We start from the raw sequence: 14,032 nt of genomic DNA, 5'->3' as shown, positions 1-14,032 counted from the left end.
GCCGTGGGGGGGCTGGAGCCTATCCCAGCTGTCATGGGGTGAGAGGCAGGGTACACCTGTACAGGTCGCCAGCCTGTCACAGGGCCAACACAGAGAGACAAACAACCATTCACACTTATGGGCAATTTAGAATCACCAGGTAACCTAACCCCAGTAACTGCATGTGTTTGGACTGTGGGAGGAAACCCACACAGACACGGGGAGAACATGCAAACTCCACACGGAGAGAGAGAGAGAGGTCTGGGCTAAGGTGGAATCGAACCCAGACCTTCTAGCTGTGAGGCAGCAGTGCTAACCACCATGCTGCCCGCTTGTTCTAAAAAGTGATTAAAAAAACAAAAGTTTATCAGAAGAAATCATGGTTAGAAAGGAGACCTGTCATCTTCTGTAGCTTGTTTTGACCATCCACCTACCCCACATTGTGACTTGAACCTTTAAGCTGAGATCTTCATTCTTAGTGGGATCAGCCAGACAGAGGACTAGTAACTATAGGGACTCATTTAAATCACTGTCTTTGCCAAAAATATTACTGACTGTGCTTGAACTAATTCTTGATGGTTCCTCCACAGAGTGGACCAGCAGAGCTCAGAGGGACCCAGTGGTCAGTCTGCCCAGCAGCATCAAACACAGCTGGACTCCATATTTCAGGTCTGTACATGTCCAACAACTACTGTTACATCTATTCTGCTCACAGTCATCTCCATGCTGCTCTTTGTCAGTGTGTCCAACATGGATCTGATGTTTGGCTCCATGATTTCAGTCTGATTGGGTCATTTATAAAGTCTTCTGTTCCAGCTGCTGGAGGACAACATCATCACTTTTGTGCAGAATGAGCTGAAGAAGATCCAGAAGATCCTGAGTCCAGATTACCCAGAATGCTTAGAGAGAGAGGATGAAGAGCAGAGGAGCAGCAGAGAGGCATTAGTGAAGATCACAGTGGACTTCCTGAGGAGACTGAAGCAGGAGGAGCTGGCTGAGCGTCTGCAGAGCAGTAAGAGGATTTCTCTAAAGATTGAAGCTGCTGGATGAATGAGACATTTACTGATGTTAGAAAAGATGAACCAATGTGTATTCAAACACTGATTCCTCAGGAGAATTCAATTGTCATATGCTTTGTAAAATTTGACCTGATTCCCTCCATTTTTTTAATTTTATTTTTTATTCAGAACATCGTGCTGCAGTTTGTGGACGTGAACTTAAATGTGCTCTGAAGAAGAAGTTCCAGTGTGTGTTTGAGGGCATCGCTAAAGCAGGAAACCCAACCCTCCTGAATCAGATCTACACAGAGCTCTACATCACAGAGGGAGGGGCTGCAGAGGTCAATGAGGAACATGAGGTCAGACAGATTGAAACAGCATCCAGGAAACCAGACAGACCAGAAACAACAATCAGACAAGAAGACATCTTTAAAGGCTCACCTGGAAGAGATGAACCAATCAGAGCAGTGCTGACAAAGGGAGTGGCTGGCATTGGGAAAACAGTCTTAACACAGAAGTTCACTCTGGACTGGGCTGAAGACAAAGCCAACCAGGACATCCAGTTCATGTTTCCATTGACTTTCAGAGAGCTGAATGTGCTGAAAGAGGAAAAGTTCAGCTTGGTGGAACTTGTTCATCACTTCTTCACTGAAACCAAAGAAGCAGGAATCTGCAGCTTTGAAGACTTCCAGGTTGTGTTCATCTTTGATGGTCTGGATGAGTGTCGACTTCCTCTGGACTTCCACAAAACTACAATCCTGACTGATGTTACAGAGTCCACCTCAGTGGATGTGCTGCTGACAAACCTCATCAGGGGGAACCTGCTTCCCTCTGCTCACCTCTGGATAACCACACGACCTGCAGCAGCCAATCAGATCCCTGCTCAGTGTGTTGACATGGTGACAGAGATCAGAGGGTTCACTGATCCACAGAAGGAGGAGTACTTCAGGAAGAGATTCAGAGATGAGGAGCAGGCCAGCAGGATCATCTCCCACATCAAGACATCACGAAGCCTCCACATCATGTGCCACATCCCAGTCTTCTGCTGGATCACTGCTACAGTTCTGGAGGATGTGCTGAAAACCAGAGAGAGAGGAGAGCTGCCCAAGACCCTGACTGAGATGTACATCCACTTCCTGGTGGTTCAGGCCAAAGTGAAGAAGGTCAAGTATGATGGAGGAGCTGAGACAGATCCACACTGGAGTCCAGAGAGCAGGAAGATGATTGAGTCTCTGGGAAAACTGGCTTTTGATCAGCTGCAGAAAGGAAACCTGATCTTCTATGAATCAGACCTGACAGAGTGTGGCATCGATATCAGAGCAGCCTCAGTGTACTCAGGAGTGTTCACACAGATCTTTAAAGAGGAGAGAGGGCTGTACCAGGACAAGGTGTTCTGCTTCATCCATCTGAGTGTTCAGGAGTTTCTGGCTGCTCTTCATGTCCATCTGACCTTCATCAACTCTGGAGTCAATCTGCTGGAAGAACAACAAACAACCTCCCAGATAGAGAAACACCTCTACCAGAGTGCTGTGAACAAGGCCTTACAGAGTCCAAATGGACACCTGGACTTGTTCCTCCGCTTCCTCCTGGGTCTTTCTCTGCAGACCAATCAGAGTCTCCTACGAGGCCTGCTGACACAGACAGGAAGTAGCTCAAAGACCAATCAGGAAACAGTCCAGTACATCAAGAAGAAGCTCAGTGAGAATCTGTCTACAGAGAAAAGCATCAATCTGTTCCACTGTCTGAATGAACTGAATGATGGTTCTCTAGTGGAGGAGATCCAACAGTCCCTGAGTTCAGGAAGTCTCTCCACAGATAAACTGTCTCCTGCTCAGTGGTCAGCTCTGGCCTTCATCTTACTGTCATCAGAAGAAGATCTGGATGTGTTTGACCTGAAGAAATACTCTGCTTCAGAGGAGGCTCTGCTGAGGCTGCTGCCAGTGGTCAAAGCCTCCAACAAAGCTCTGTGAGTAAATATGTGATCATACCTTAATTTTTAGAATGTTGAATCTACTTAATAAAAAAAACAAATAAATTGTTTGTGTGGTGTGTGGTTAACAGAAGAGGAGCAATGATTTCAAGCACCGCCCTCCTTTTAAAGCATCCACTCTGCTATTGTAGCTCAGTCAGCACGATGAAGTGATCTCTAGTATCACTGAAATGATGTTAGCAGGTCTGTTTTTGCCAATGTTGAAATGTTGAAACAGTGATAATGACGTTTTTGGGAGTCAGTTCATTTAATCATTCTTTTGAAAATCAATAGCTGTCATTCTCAAATGATTGGCTACAACTGTAGTTTCAATATTAAAAGTGATTGAATTTGATCATGAATATCTTTTTTATCCACAGACTGAGTGGCTGTAACCTCTCAGAGAGAAGCTGTGAAGCTCTGTCCTCAGTTCTCAGCTCCAGGTCTTGCAGTCTGAGAGAGCTGGACCTGAGTAACAATGACCTTCAGGTTTCAGGAGTGTGGCTACTCTCTGATGCGCTGCAGAGTCCACCCTGTAGACTGGAAACTCTCAGGTCAGATCAAGAGAGATTCTGGTTTTTATGAACTTACAAAATTAACCAACTAAAAATATTAGCTAATGAATGTAAACTTCATCCGTTTGTTATTATCTTAGTATTTTTCACTATTTCTAAGTCACAGAATCACTGAAACCAACCTGTTCATTCTCAGGTCAGGATCCAAACTTTGCCACAGATGCACAAATAATCATTTAAAATGTGATTTATTTGATTGTTTAAACAGCTACCCTTAATAATAACAACAGTCATGTGACCTGTTAACGTGTTTATTTCATTTAATCATTCTTTTGAAAATCAATAGTTGTCATTCTCAAATGATTGGCTACAACTGTAGTTTCAATATTAAAAGTGATTGAATTTGATCATGAATATCTTTTTTATCCACAGACTGAGTGGCTGTAACCTCTCAGAGAGAAGCTGTGAAGCTCTGTCCTCAGTTCTCAGCTCCAGGTCTTGCAGTCTGAGAGAGCTGGACCTGAGTAACAATGACCTTCAGGTTTCAGGAGTGTGGCTACTCTCTGATGCGCTGCAGAGTCCACCCTGTAGACTGGAAACTCTCAGGTCAGATCAAGAGAGATTCTGGTTTTTATGAACTTACAAAATTAACCAACTAAAAATATTAGCTAATGAATGTAAACTTCATCCGTTTGTTATTATCTTAGTATTTTTCACTATTTCTAAGTCACAGAATCACTGAAACCAACCTGTTCATTCTCAGGTCAGGATCCAAACTTTGCCACAGATGCACAAATAATCATTTAAAATGTGATTTATTTGATTGTTTAAACAGCTACCCTTAATAATAACAACAGTCATGTGACCTGTTAACGTGTTTATTTCATTTAATCATTCTTTTGAAAATCAATAGTTGTCATTCTCAAATGATTGACTACAACTGTAGTTTCAATATTAAAAGTGATTGAATTTGATCATGAATATCTTTTTTATCCACAGACTGAGTGGCTGTAACCTCTCAGAGAGAAGCTGTGAAGCTCTGTCCTCAGTTCTCAGCTCCTGGTCTTGCAGTCTGAGAGAGCTGGACCTGAGTAACAACGACCTGCAGGATTCAGGAGTGTGGCTACTCTCTGCTGCGCTGCGGAGTCCACCCTGTAGACTGGAAACTCTCAGGTCAGATCAAGAGAGATTCTGGTTTTTATGAACTTACAAAATTAACCAACTAAAAATATTAGCTAATGAATGTAAACTTCATCCGTTTGTTATTATCTTAGTATTTTTCACTATTTCTAAGTCACAGAATCACTGAAACCAACCTGTTCATTCTCAGGTCAGGATCCAAACTTTGCCACAGATGCACAAATAATCATTTAAAATGTGATTTATTTGATTGTTTAAACAGCTACCCTTAATAATAACAACAGTCATGTGACCTGTTAACGTGTTTATTTCATTTAATCATTCTTTTGAAAACCAATAGTTGTCATTCTCAAATGATTGGCTACAACTGTAGTTTCAATATTAAAAGTGATTGAATTTGATCATGAATATCTTTTTTATCCACAGACTGAGTGGCTGTAACCTCTCACAGAGAAGCTGTGCAGCTCTGTTTTCAGTTCTCAGCTCCAGGTCTTGCAGTCTGAGAGAGCTGGACCTGAGTAACAGTGACCTTCAGGTTTCAGGAGTGTGGCTACTCTCTGATGCGCTGCAGAGTCCACCCTGTATACTGGAAACTCTCAGGTCAGATCAAGAGAGATTCTGGTTTTTATGAACTTACAAAATTAACCAAATAAAAATATTAGCTAATGAATGTAAACTTCATCCGTTTGTTATTATCTTAGTATTTTTCACTATTTCTAAGTCACAGAATCACTGAAACCAACCTGTTCAGTCTCAGGTCAGGATCCAAACTTTGCCACAGATGCACAAATAATCATTTAAAATATGATTTATTTGATTGTTTAAACAGCTACCCTTAATAATAACAGTCATGTGACCTGTTAGCGTGTTTATTTCATTTAATCATTCTTTTGAAAACCAATAGTTGTCATTCTCAAATGATTGGCTACAACTGTAGTTTCAATATTAAAAGTGATTGAATTTGATCATGAATATCTTTTTTATCCACAGACTGAGTGGCTGTAACCTCTCACAGAGTAGCTGTGCAGCTCTGTTTTCAGTTCTCAGCTCCTGGTCTTGCAGTCTGAGAGAGCTGGACCTGAGTAACAATGACCTTCAGGATTCAGGAGTGAGGCTACTCTCTGATGCGCTGCAGAGTCCACACTGTATACTGCAAACTCTCAGGTCAGATCAAGAGAGATTCTGGTTTTTATGAACTTAGAAAATTAACCAACTAAAAATATTAGCTAATGAATGTAAACTTCATCCGTTTGTTATTATCTTAGTATTTTTCACTATTTCTAAGTCACAGAATCACTGAAACCAACCTGTTCAGTCTCAGGTCAGGATCCAAACTTTGCCACAGATGCACAAATAATCATTTAAAATATGATTTATTTGATTGTTTAAACAGCTACCCTTAATAATAACAGTCATGTGACCTGTTAGCGTGTTTATTTGTGAAAGGAAGACACCTGAAACACTTTAATTCATAAAGTAAGACATTTAATATTTTAAAGAATCAGAAGCTATAACACGTACATGTGGGACATGAGGACGAGACAGGCCTGTGTGTGCTCTCTCCCTCCCCTCTGAGCCCGTGTTGCTCTCTAACCGTAACATTTTCGTGCTGCCACTATCTACATGTAAACAGTCTGGGTGCTACGAGTTGGCCTTCGTCATTTGTCCAGTGCTGGTTTTTCATGACCCAGATTCCTCTCATCAGCCATAAAGCACACCTTCTCCCCTGATGTTTCAATTTAATCAATACAGAGATATCTTGTCCAGATTAATAACAGAACACGGTGATGTTGGTGATGCTTTAACTGTACGTACTGTGGCCGAACCTCTTAGACAGAGAAGTTAGTCTGGCACTTTCTAATATCTAATGTATCTATTTATTCATTAATTAAAGTCTGTTTGCATCAGTCACTGTTTAAAAGTAAATTCCCAGAAATTAATTAATAAACATTTGTCATTTTATTCTTTGGGTAAAATATAAAACTCCAACAGACCTTTTATTTGTCTTTGGGTGATTTCTTTGGTTTTCATTTTCACATTTTTTGTTTTTGATTTTGTTTTGTTTGTGAAAATGACTTCATGCATTGGTCAGTTTAGAGATATAAGGGTATTGTCATTTGTAATATACTAGTTTCCTTACATACTGGTAAGCATTAATGAAAATGATTCAGCACCGCGGTGAAAATTTCACTGACTCACTATCAGAACTATCACCACAGTCAGCTAGTGGGCACGGCTATTAGCACTAGCAAGTGAAAAATGAAAATGAGCTCTGTTGCCTATCGCTGATGTCATCACTGGTAGCCAATAAGAGCACTCAAAACACGTAAGCAGTGATTAAGCTTTCTATCTATTCTCCTACCCTCCTTTTTTTGACCTCGATGAAACGAGGTTAGGAAAAGGAGACGGGAAGAACTTCTGGATGCACGCCAGGTGTCTTTTCAGCACTTTCCGGTCTTTAAGTCTGACGTCATTTCTGGGTCCAAATGCTCCTAAATAAATAGCAATGGCAGAGTGAGTGACTGGTCACTATTAAAGATGATTGTAGCATACCTTATCAACTGCAGCCATTTCCTCTTCTCTTTCTCATCAGTAAAATCACAGATGAATGTGTTGTTTTTTTTCTTTCCCCATTCGGATCGGTTAAAACGAGCGACACAGCATTGTGGCATATTGAAAACAGGACAGTGTGGACCTGGAAATGGAAATCTACATCATCACTTAACAACCAGATAGCCAGGTTGACAAAAGGGAAGAACATAATTGCAGCTTTCCCACAAACATATAATTAAGTACAGGAGCTCAAGCTTGAGATGACTTTTATCATCTGTTGGGAGCTTCCACTTTAAAAATATGGCTGAATTACTGATTGAGTGGTTAGATGTATTTTGAAAAAAGAAACAAATCTTTACTGAAGTGCTCACAGATGGATTGTTGTTTTGTGTGTCTGCAGTCTGTCAGGCTGTCTGATCACAGAGGAAGGCTGTACTTCTCTGGCCTCAGCTCTGAGCTCCAACCCCTCCCATCTGAGAGAGCTGGACCTGAGCTACAATCATCCAGGAGACTCAGGAATGAAGCTGCTGTCGGCCGCACTGAAGGATCCACGCTGGAGACTGGACACTCTCAGGTATGGAGAGGATGTCTGATAGAGGAGGAAGAGCTGGAAGCATTTCCTGTGTCCTTCACTCACTTCCTGTTTGTTTCATGCACATGTGACATCAACAATCACACATGCAGGAACATTTTTCCTTTGCTCACAACAAACACATTATAGTAGCTGAACAAGAGCAGCAGATTTTTATTTAGGGAGTCTCCCAGGAGAACGTCTCTAAGAGCTGAAATGATAATTGCCGGTTGTGCACCATTTATTCACACTGTTTAAAAAAAAACAAGCAAAAACCATCAATTGAATTTAAGGTAAAATACTGGCAGCTGTGGTTGCCCAAACTAAAAAACATGGTACAACACATAAGAAAATAAAGCTGGTTGGCATAGATTTTATAGTCAACTACCGCTTATGGTCAGTCACAAAGAAAATACCGGATAAAACCATTGCAAACAGAGACGCATTATTAAACTTTAAAAAAAACAAAATTTGGACCCCTCACTTGCCTGGCTGATCAAGAGTAATGAGAGTCACTGAGTCCAGATTTGACAGTCTCTCATGTGGACATTCTTATGTATTGTGACTAGAGATGGCACAATAGCACTTTTTTTTAATGTCAGATACTGATAGGCCACAGTTGTAAATAAGAACATGTTCTTAATCTCTCTGGCTGGTTAAATAAAGGTTTAAAATAAAAAAAAATCTTACATATGGATATCTGCTGATACAATACAAATCTGATTCTTTTTTTAAAAAACAATTATTTTCAAATACCTGGATACATTTTACATAATTCAACAGTCTCTCACACACCAATCACACTATCACCTGAATCCTGTTGCTCCTATGTGAGAAGGTGATGCACTGGCCCAAATTTCATTAGGGCTGCAACTATCGATTATTTTAGTAATTGATTATTCTATCAATAACCCAAGTAACTGGATAAGAAATACTTTTTTCACATTAACAGTTCATCTGCGTATTTTAACTCCCGTACTGCAGTTTTTCCCTGTGTGAAACAAACAGGGTGGATGGAGCAGCTACAAAGTTCTCTGTTCTTCACTTACTGATCAGGTGGTTGATGAAGGACCTCCAGCTGTTTCCCAGTAAAGGTTTAATGGAGGTTACAGGGAGAAAACTTTCTTCCTCCATCTGAGCTCACCGGCTCCGCCTCTTTCCTCTTGTGCAGACAGGCTGCACGTAAATCAGCTGATTGCTGCTGTTGCGTCATCAGTGTTTATGTTGACAAACTGGGGGCTGCGTGAGCGTAATCTTGTAATGCTTTATATTCACAAGCATTCTCCTAAATACGTTTCTACTGCAGGTCTATATTTAGTCACTAATCAGGGTATTATAGGGTATAATATAAAGGGTATAATATAAAGTATTAAAAATATTTTGACGGGGAAGGGGTCCTTCCGGTACCGGACGGTCACCAGTGCTAATAGTGGTGCTCACTAGCAGTATGTCCGGGAGCTGAAGTAGAGGAAAAATAACAGCTCATTCTCAGGACAGTAGTGATGGGAATTCCGGTTCTTTTCAGAGAGCTGGTTCTTTAGGCTTGGCTCCCAAAGAAGAGCCGACTCTTAGAGCCGGATTGTTCCCGACCGACCCATCACTACAGCACAGCGAGCACAACACACAAACACACAGAGAGCAGTGGAGGCGGAAAAACATGCCAGCGATCATCCACTCAGTGTCAAAGGGAATCCGTCGCAGCGACGGAGAACTTCATAGAACAGGGGTGTCAAACTCCAGGCCTCGAGGTCCGGTGTCCTGCAGGTTTTAGATGTGTTCCTGATCCAACACACCTGAATCAAATGGCTGAATTACCTCCTCAGTATGCAGTCAAGTTCTCCAGAGTCCTGCTAATGACTTCTGTATTTGACTCAGGTGTGTTGAAGCAGAGACACATCTAAAACCTGCAGGACACCGGCCCTCGAGGCCTGGAGTTTGACACCCCTGTTATAGAACCTGAGGGTTTTTTCTAACTCCTGATCCCCACTCCATTCCAGTAGGTGGTGGTACTACAGCTCTAAGCCGATTTGGTCAACTGCAAACCCACAAGAAGAAGAAGACAACAGAGAACTGTAATGCAGCTGGTGAAATGCTATTTAATGGATCGGATTGCATTTTTAATTTCTTTCCGATATCCGATCCAGTAATTTAGATCAGGTCCGATACCGATACTGAATATTGGATTGGTGCATTCTTAATTGTGACCAGATCTGCTCGAGGAACTCCATGTTAATCATCAGATGTTCACTGTGGACAGGCATGATCCTTTCTGCAGCTAGAAAACAAACAAAACAGATGTTATATTGATGCAGTACCTAAGCATGAGGCCTACAGAGTCTCGTTGGAAAAAAAATGCTCTGTTTTTAGGTTTTAAATATTAGGACATGATGAAACAGAAAATCATCCGGTGGTGGAGAGTTTGACAAGTTTCTGTGCTAACATAACTGCTAAGGTTGCTTCTTCTGCCATCAGAATTAATCCAATGTTCCGCACATTTGATCTACATGACCCAGATCATTTGCACCCCACCTGTCATGACCCACAGTTTAAGAACCACTGTTCTACAGTGAGGAAGATTATTCACAAGTGGAAAACATTCAAGACACATGCCAGTCTTCACAGGAGTTGACATCCCAGCAAGAGATAAAGACTGGAAAAAGTATGGCTCATTTGGCAGGTTTGCCAGGAGATCTCTAAAAAGAACATGGCAGCATGGCTTAGGTTTGCAAAGCTGCATGAGAACAAAGACTTATGGAACAATGCCCTTTAGACAGACAAGACCAAAGTGGAGATATTTGGCCATTATGCACAGCACCACGTTTGGAGACAGTCGAACACAGCATATTAGCACAAACACTTCGTACCAACTGTCAGCATGGTGGTGGAAGGGTGATGATTTGGGCACTTTGCAGTCAGTAATGCAACTTTTCCACCACTGAGGAGCCAGTGCTCGTGCTGGTTCCAATAAACCGGTGAAACGTGTAAGAACGGCCCGCGTTCCCACCACGTTTCTGTGAACTGCTCCTTTACGTATGAGTGTGGGCGGGTCCTCGTCTGGACACGAAGCCGAAGAGCACAAACGTGGGAGAACACGCTCCCCTTTCTGTGCTGCAAATACGTTTTAGGGTCCAAACCAAACTACTGCAGCATCTGTGTGCAGCACAGAGGGAAACACAGACAGAGATTAGAGCAAGACGACAAGTACGCACTTTGTGTCCTTTTATCTGTGATATGAACTGATACAAAGCAGCAAGTTCAGCCTTAGAGCCCAACCTAATTCACAGCTGTGAAAATCGCTTCACTTTTCTCCTGTAAAACACACCATGCAGTGAAACAGCGGCAGAAAACTTTGTTTAGGGTTGTAGCCAGAATTGTATTTTTCAGCCAGGCACCCCCGTTTCTGAGGGGGGGTGATGCTAATGGGCAAGCTAATGCTAACTGCTAAATGCTGCTCCTGCTTGTTAACTGAGTGACTGGGCCTGCGTATAGAACCAGAAAGCACCTCTAAAGCCTCGGCAGTAATCAGTCTTTGTGGAGGCGCAGTTACATTTCTTGAGGTGCATGTCAGTTATGTATGTAGGACTGATGCAGAACTCTAAACCAGGCCTTATTAGATCGATAGAGTGATCATTTTTGCATATAATCCAGAAGAGTTACACTTAAATATCATGCATTTAATGCGGTTGGATGGAGCAGCTACAAAGTTCTCTGTTCTTCATGTTGATGATCAGGTGGTTGATGAAGGACCTCCAGCTGTTTCCCAGTTGCTCCACCTGAGCTCACGGTCTCAGTAACTGCTCGGCCTCTTCGTGCTGCAGACCTGAGTGGTCAATGAACCAAACTGTTGAGTCAAATGTGAGGTCATCTGTCCAGCAGATGAAGCCTGGCTCAAACTGGATCATGAAACAAGACAATTGATCCTACTCACGGCGTAGAGTAGGCTCTGCCCCGACTATTTATAGTCACGCTGGAGAGGGGGGGGGGGGCATAACAGAAAATAATTGAGAAGCACTGATCTATAGTATCTTGTTGGAAGTATCACAGTATAATATAGTTCACGTATCCTAAAATTATATCCTAATAAATCTCTTGTTAGGTAGAGATTTTATATCAGGACCACTAACTCGTCTTTTTAATTGTACCCTCCCTAACAATGAGATCTTTGTCATATGGAAATCTTCACATGTTCCTTTTTTGCTAAGTCATAGTTAACCAATTCAGGGTCATGTGGACAGGTCACCATCACATGGCTAACGCAGACAACCTCTCCACGGTCACAGCTGCACCTACAGTCAATTTATAATCACCAATGAACCTAACAAGCATATATGTCTGACCTAATCTGACAAAATTATTTAGAAGCGCTAATTCTTGTGCCAAATGCATCAGTGTGGTGCATTGTGGGATGTGCCAATCAACAAGGGAAAGATTGCTTACGTGTTTTGAGCACTGGTAGCAACCCCCCATGAACATCCCATGAAGAGCAGGGGGCTCTTTCGCAGAGCTCATAAGAGTTTCCGGACAACAGCAAGATCCTCCAAAATTTCTTTTAAAATGTGGTGCAAATAAGTGATATGTGTGGATTATTCCCTCCAGACTGAAGCAGCACCTCTCTAAACATGAGTCAGGTGAGCTAAAGGATCACGATGATCAAATGCTCTCCTTATTATCAATACACTGATCAGTAAAATAGTGAAGCCATGCTTTGATTTTATAGATTCATCGCTGTAGCAACTAATCCAACAACTGATTCCAAGCACTGACAGATCCAGGATCAGTCCAGATCATCAGCAGTTTGATCCACATATGGATTGAAGTGTATGTGTGAAACTGTTAGCCTGTTCCTTTATCAGTGTGTAACAGTGTGTGTATGAGAGTGATGTAATGTCCATGTGTGCATGCTGACAGAGACTGTGCTGCTCTGACCCCCCTCCTCCTTTCAGGTTGGAGCCTGCTGGAGTGCGATGGCTGAGCCCAGGTCTGAGGAAGTGTAAGTGTGTTTTTAATGTGATTGATGAAAACAAAGCAGCACACATTCAACCATCTTCAAACTGTCACATCAATCATTCACATCTCTGATGTCAGGAGTCATCATCAAAGTGTCAATCAATGAACAGATGATGGATCAATAACTGCAGCTGGATTGTGTTTGTTCTCTCCATCAGATTCCTGTCAACTCACAATCGACACAAACACAGTGAACACAAAACTCAAACTGTCTGACAACAACAGGAAGGTGACACGTGTGGAGAAGGTTCAGTCATATCCTGATCATCCAGACAGGTTTGATGTTCATCATCAGCTGCTGTGCAGAGATGGTCTGACTGGTCGCTGTTACTGGGAGGTCGAGTGCAGAGGAGACATTTATGTAACAGTGAGTTACAGAAGAATTGGAAGGAAAGGAAACCGTAATGACTATGTGTTTGGACACAATGATTATTCCTGGAGTTATGACTGCCATGATGGTCGTCCTCAGCGTGTCAGACACAATAACAGATACACATACTTCTCCTCCTCCTCCTCCTCCTCCATCTCTCACACAGTAGCAGTGTATGTGGACTGTCCTGCTGGCACTCTGTCCTTCTACAGCGTCTCCTTCATCTCTAACAGAGTAGCAGTGTATGTGGACTGTTCTGCTGGCACTCTGTCCTTCTACAGAGTCTCCTCTGACACTCTGATCCACCTCCACACCTTCAACACCACATTCACTGAACCTCTTTATCTTGGGTTTGGGTTCGGGTCTCCTGGTTCCTCAGTGTCTCTGTGCTGAGCTGAGTGTAAAGAGCGTCCTCCTGTTAGAGAAACACTCTGACTGTTGAACAGATAGTTCAGTCTGTACATGTCTGTCTCTTTCACTCACAAACACGTTTTCACATTCATGGATTCAATCAGTTGATGTTTGAAACTGTTCTCAATGATTCCTTGTAAACTTCTTCCTCTTCAGTCCTTTAAAGATGGAAGCTGCCATTATTCCAGGATCCACATGTTGTTTTTCTGTCTTTTTCCACTCAAAGCTTCACAGTGAATATCAGGATGTTGTGTTTCTCTGAAGCTCACTTCACAACCAGCTCCTCTGCATTTTCAACCAGTCTGAGCTCATTCAAATCAATCCAAATCTTTGATTTCTCTTTCTTAATGCCATTTTTCCAACCTCTCCACATGCTCTTACTGTTGGACTCATTTTTGGAAGCTGTGACAGAAGCAGGACAATATGAGCACATCTGGCTTTACTGCCAAATCCTGATAGCAAACAGACTGTATGGATGCTCCATGACTGAATAAGTGCTCCAGTAGTACTCATTGTATA

At 42.2% G+C, this 14,032-nt stretch overlaps 1 protein-coding gene across 1 annotated transcript; it reads left to right on the top strand.

The window, feature by feature from the left end:
• Positions 1-1,528: 1,528 nt before the first annotated feature.
• Positions 1,529-13,598, top strand: LOC115791205 (NACHT, LRR and PYD domains-containing protein 12-like). The gene is made up of 10 exons (XM_030745357.1): positions 1,529-2,943; positions 3,327-3,500; positions 3,894-4,067; positions 4,461-4,634; positions 5,028-5,201; positions 5,592-5,765; positions 7,555-7,728; positions 12,669-12,715; positions 12,891-13,255; positions 13,313-13,598. The coding sequence occupies exons 1-10, from the start codon at positions 1,544-1,546 to the stop codon at positions 13,493-13,495; spliced, it is 3,039 nt and encodes a 1,012-aa protein (XP_030601217.1). The 5' UTR covers positions 1,529-1,543; the 3' UTR covers positions 13,496-13,598.
• Positions 13,599-14,032: the final 434 nt, after the last annotated feature.

This window comes from Archocentrus centrarchus, chromosome 2 (genome assembly GCF_007364275.1).
Source record: "Archocentrus centrarchus isolate MPI-CPG fArcCen1 chromosome 2, fArcCen1, whole genome shotgun sequence".
NCBI lineage: Eukaryota > Metazoa > Chordata > Actinopteri > Cichliformes > Cichlidae > Archocentrus > Archocentrus centrarchus.
The sequence above is the reverse complement of the archived record's forward strand: the minus strand, read 5'-3'. Positions and strand labels throughout refer to the sequence as shown.

What these genes read in the sequence shown, in the direction of transcription:
- LOC115791205 (XM_030745357.1), top strand. Translation starts at nt 1,544, where the DNA reads ATGTTTCCATTGACTTTCAGAGAGCTGAATGTGCTGAAAGAGGAAAAG. An exon ending in TGTAGACTGGAAACTCTCAG is followed by an intron (nt 4,635 to 5,027) that starts GTCAGATCAAGA and finishes TTTTATCCACAG; the next exon opens with ACTGAGTGGCTGTAACCTCT. An exon ending in CCTCCTCCTCCTCCTCCTCC is followed by an intron (nt 13,256 to 13,312) that starts ATCTCTCACACA and finishes CTGTCCTTCTAC; the next exon opens with AGCGTCTCCTTCATCTCTAA.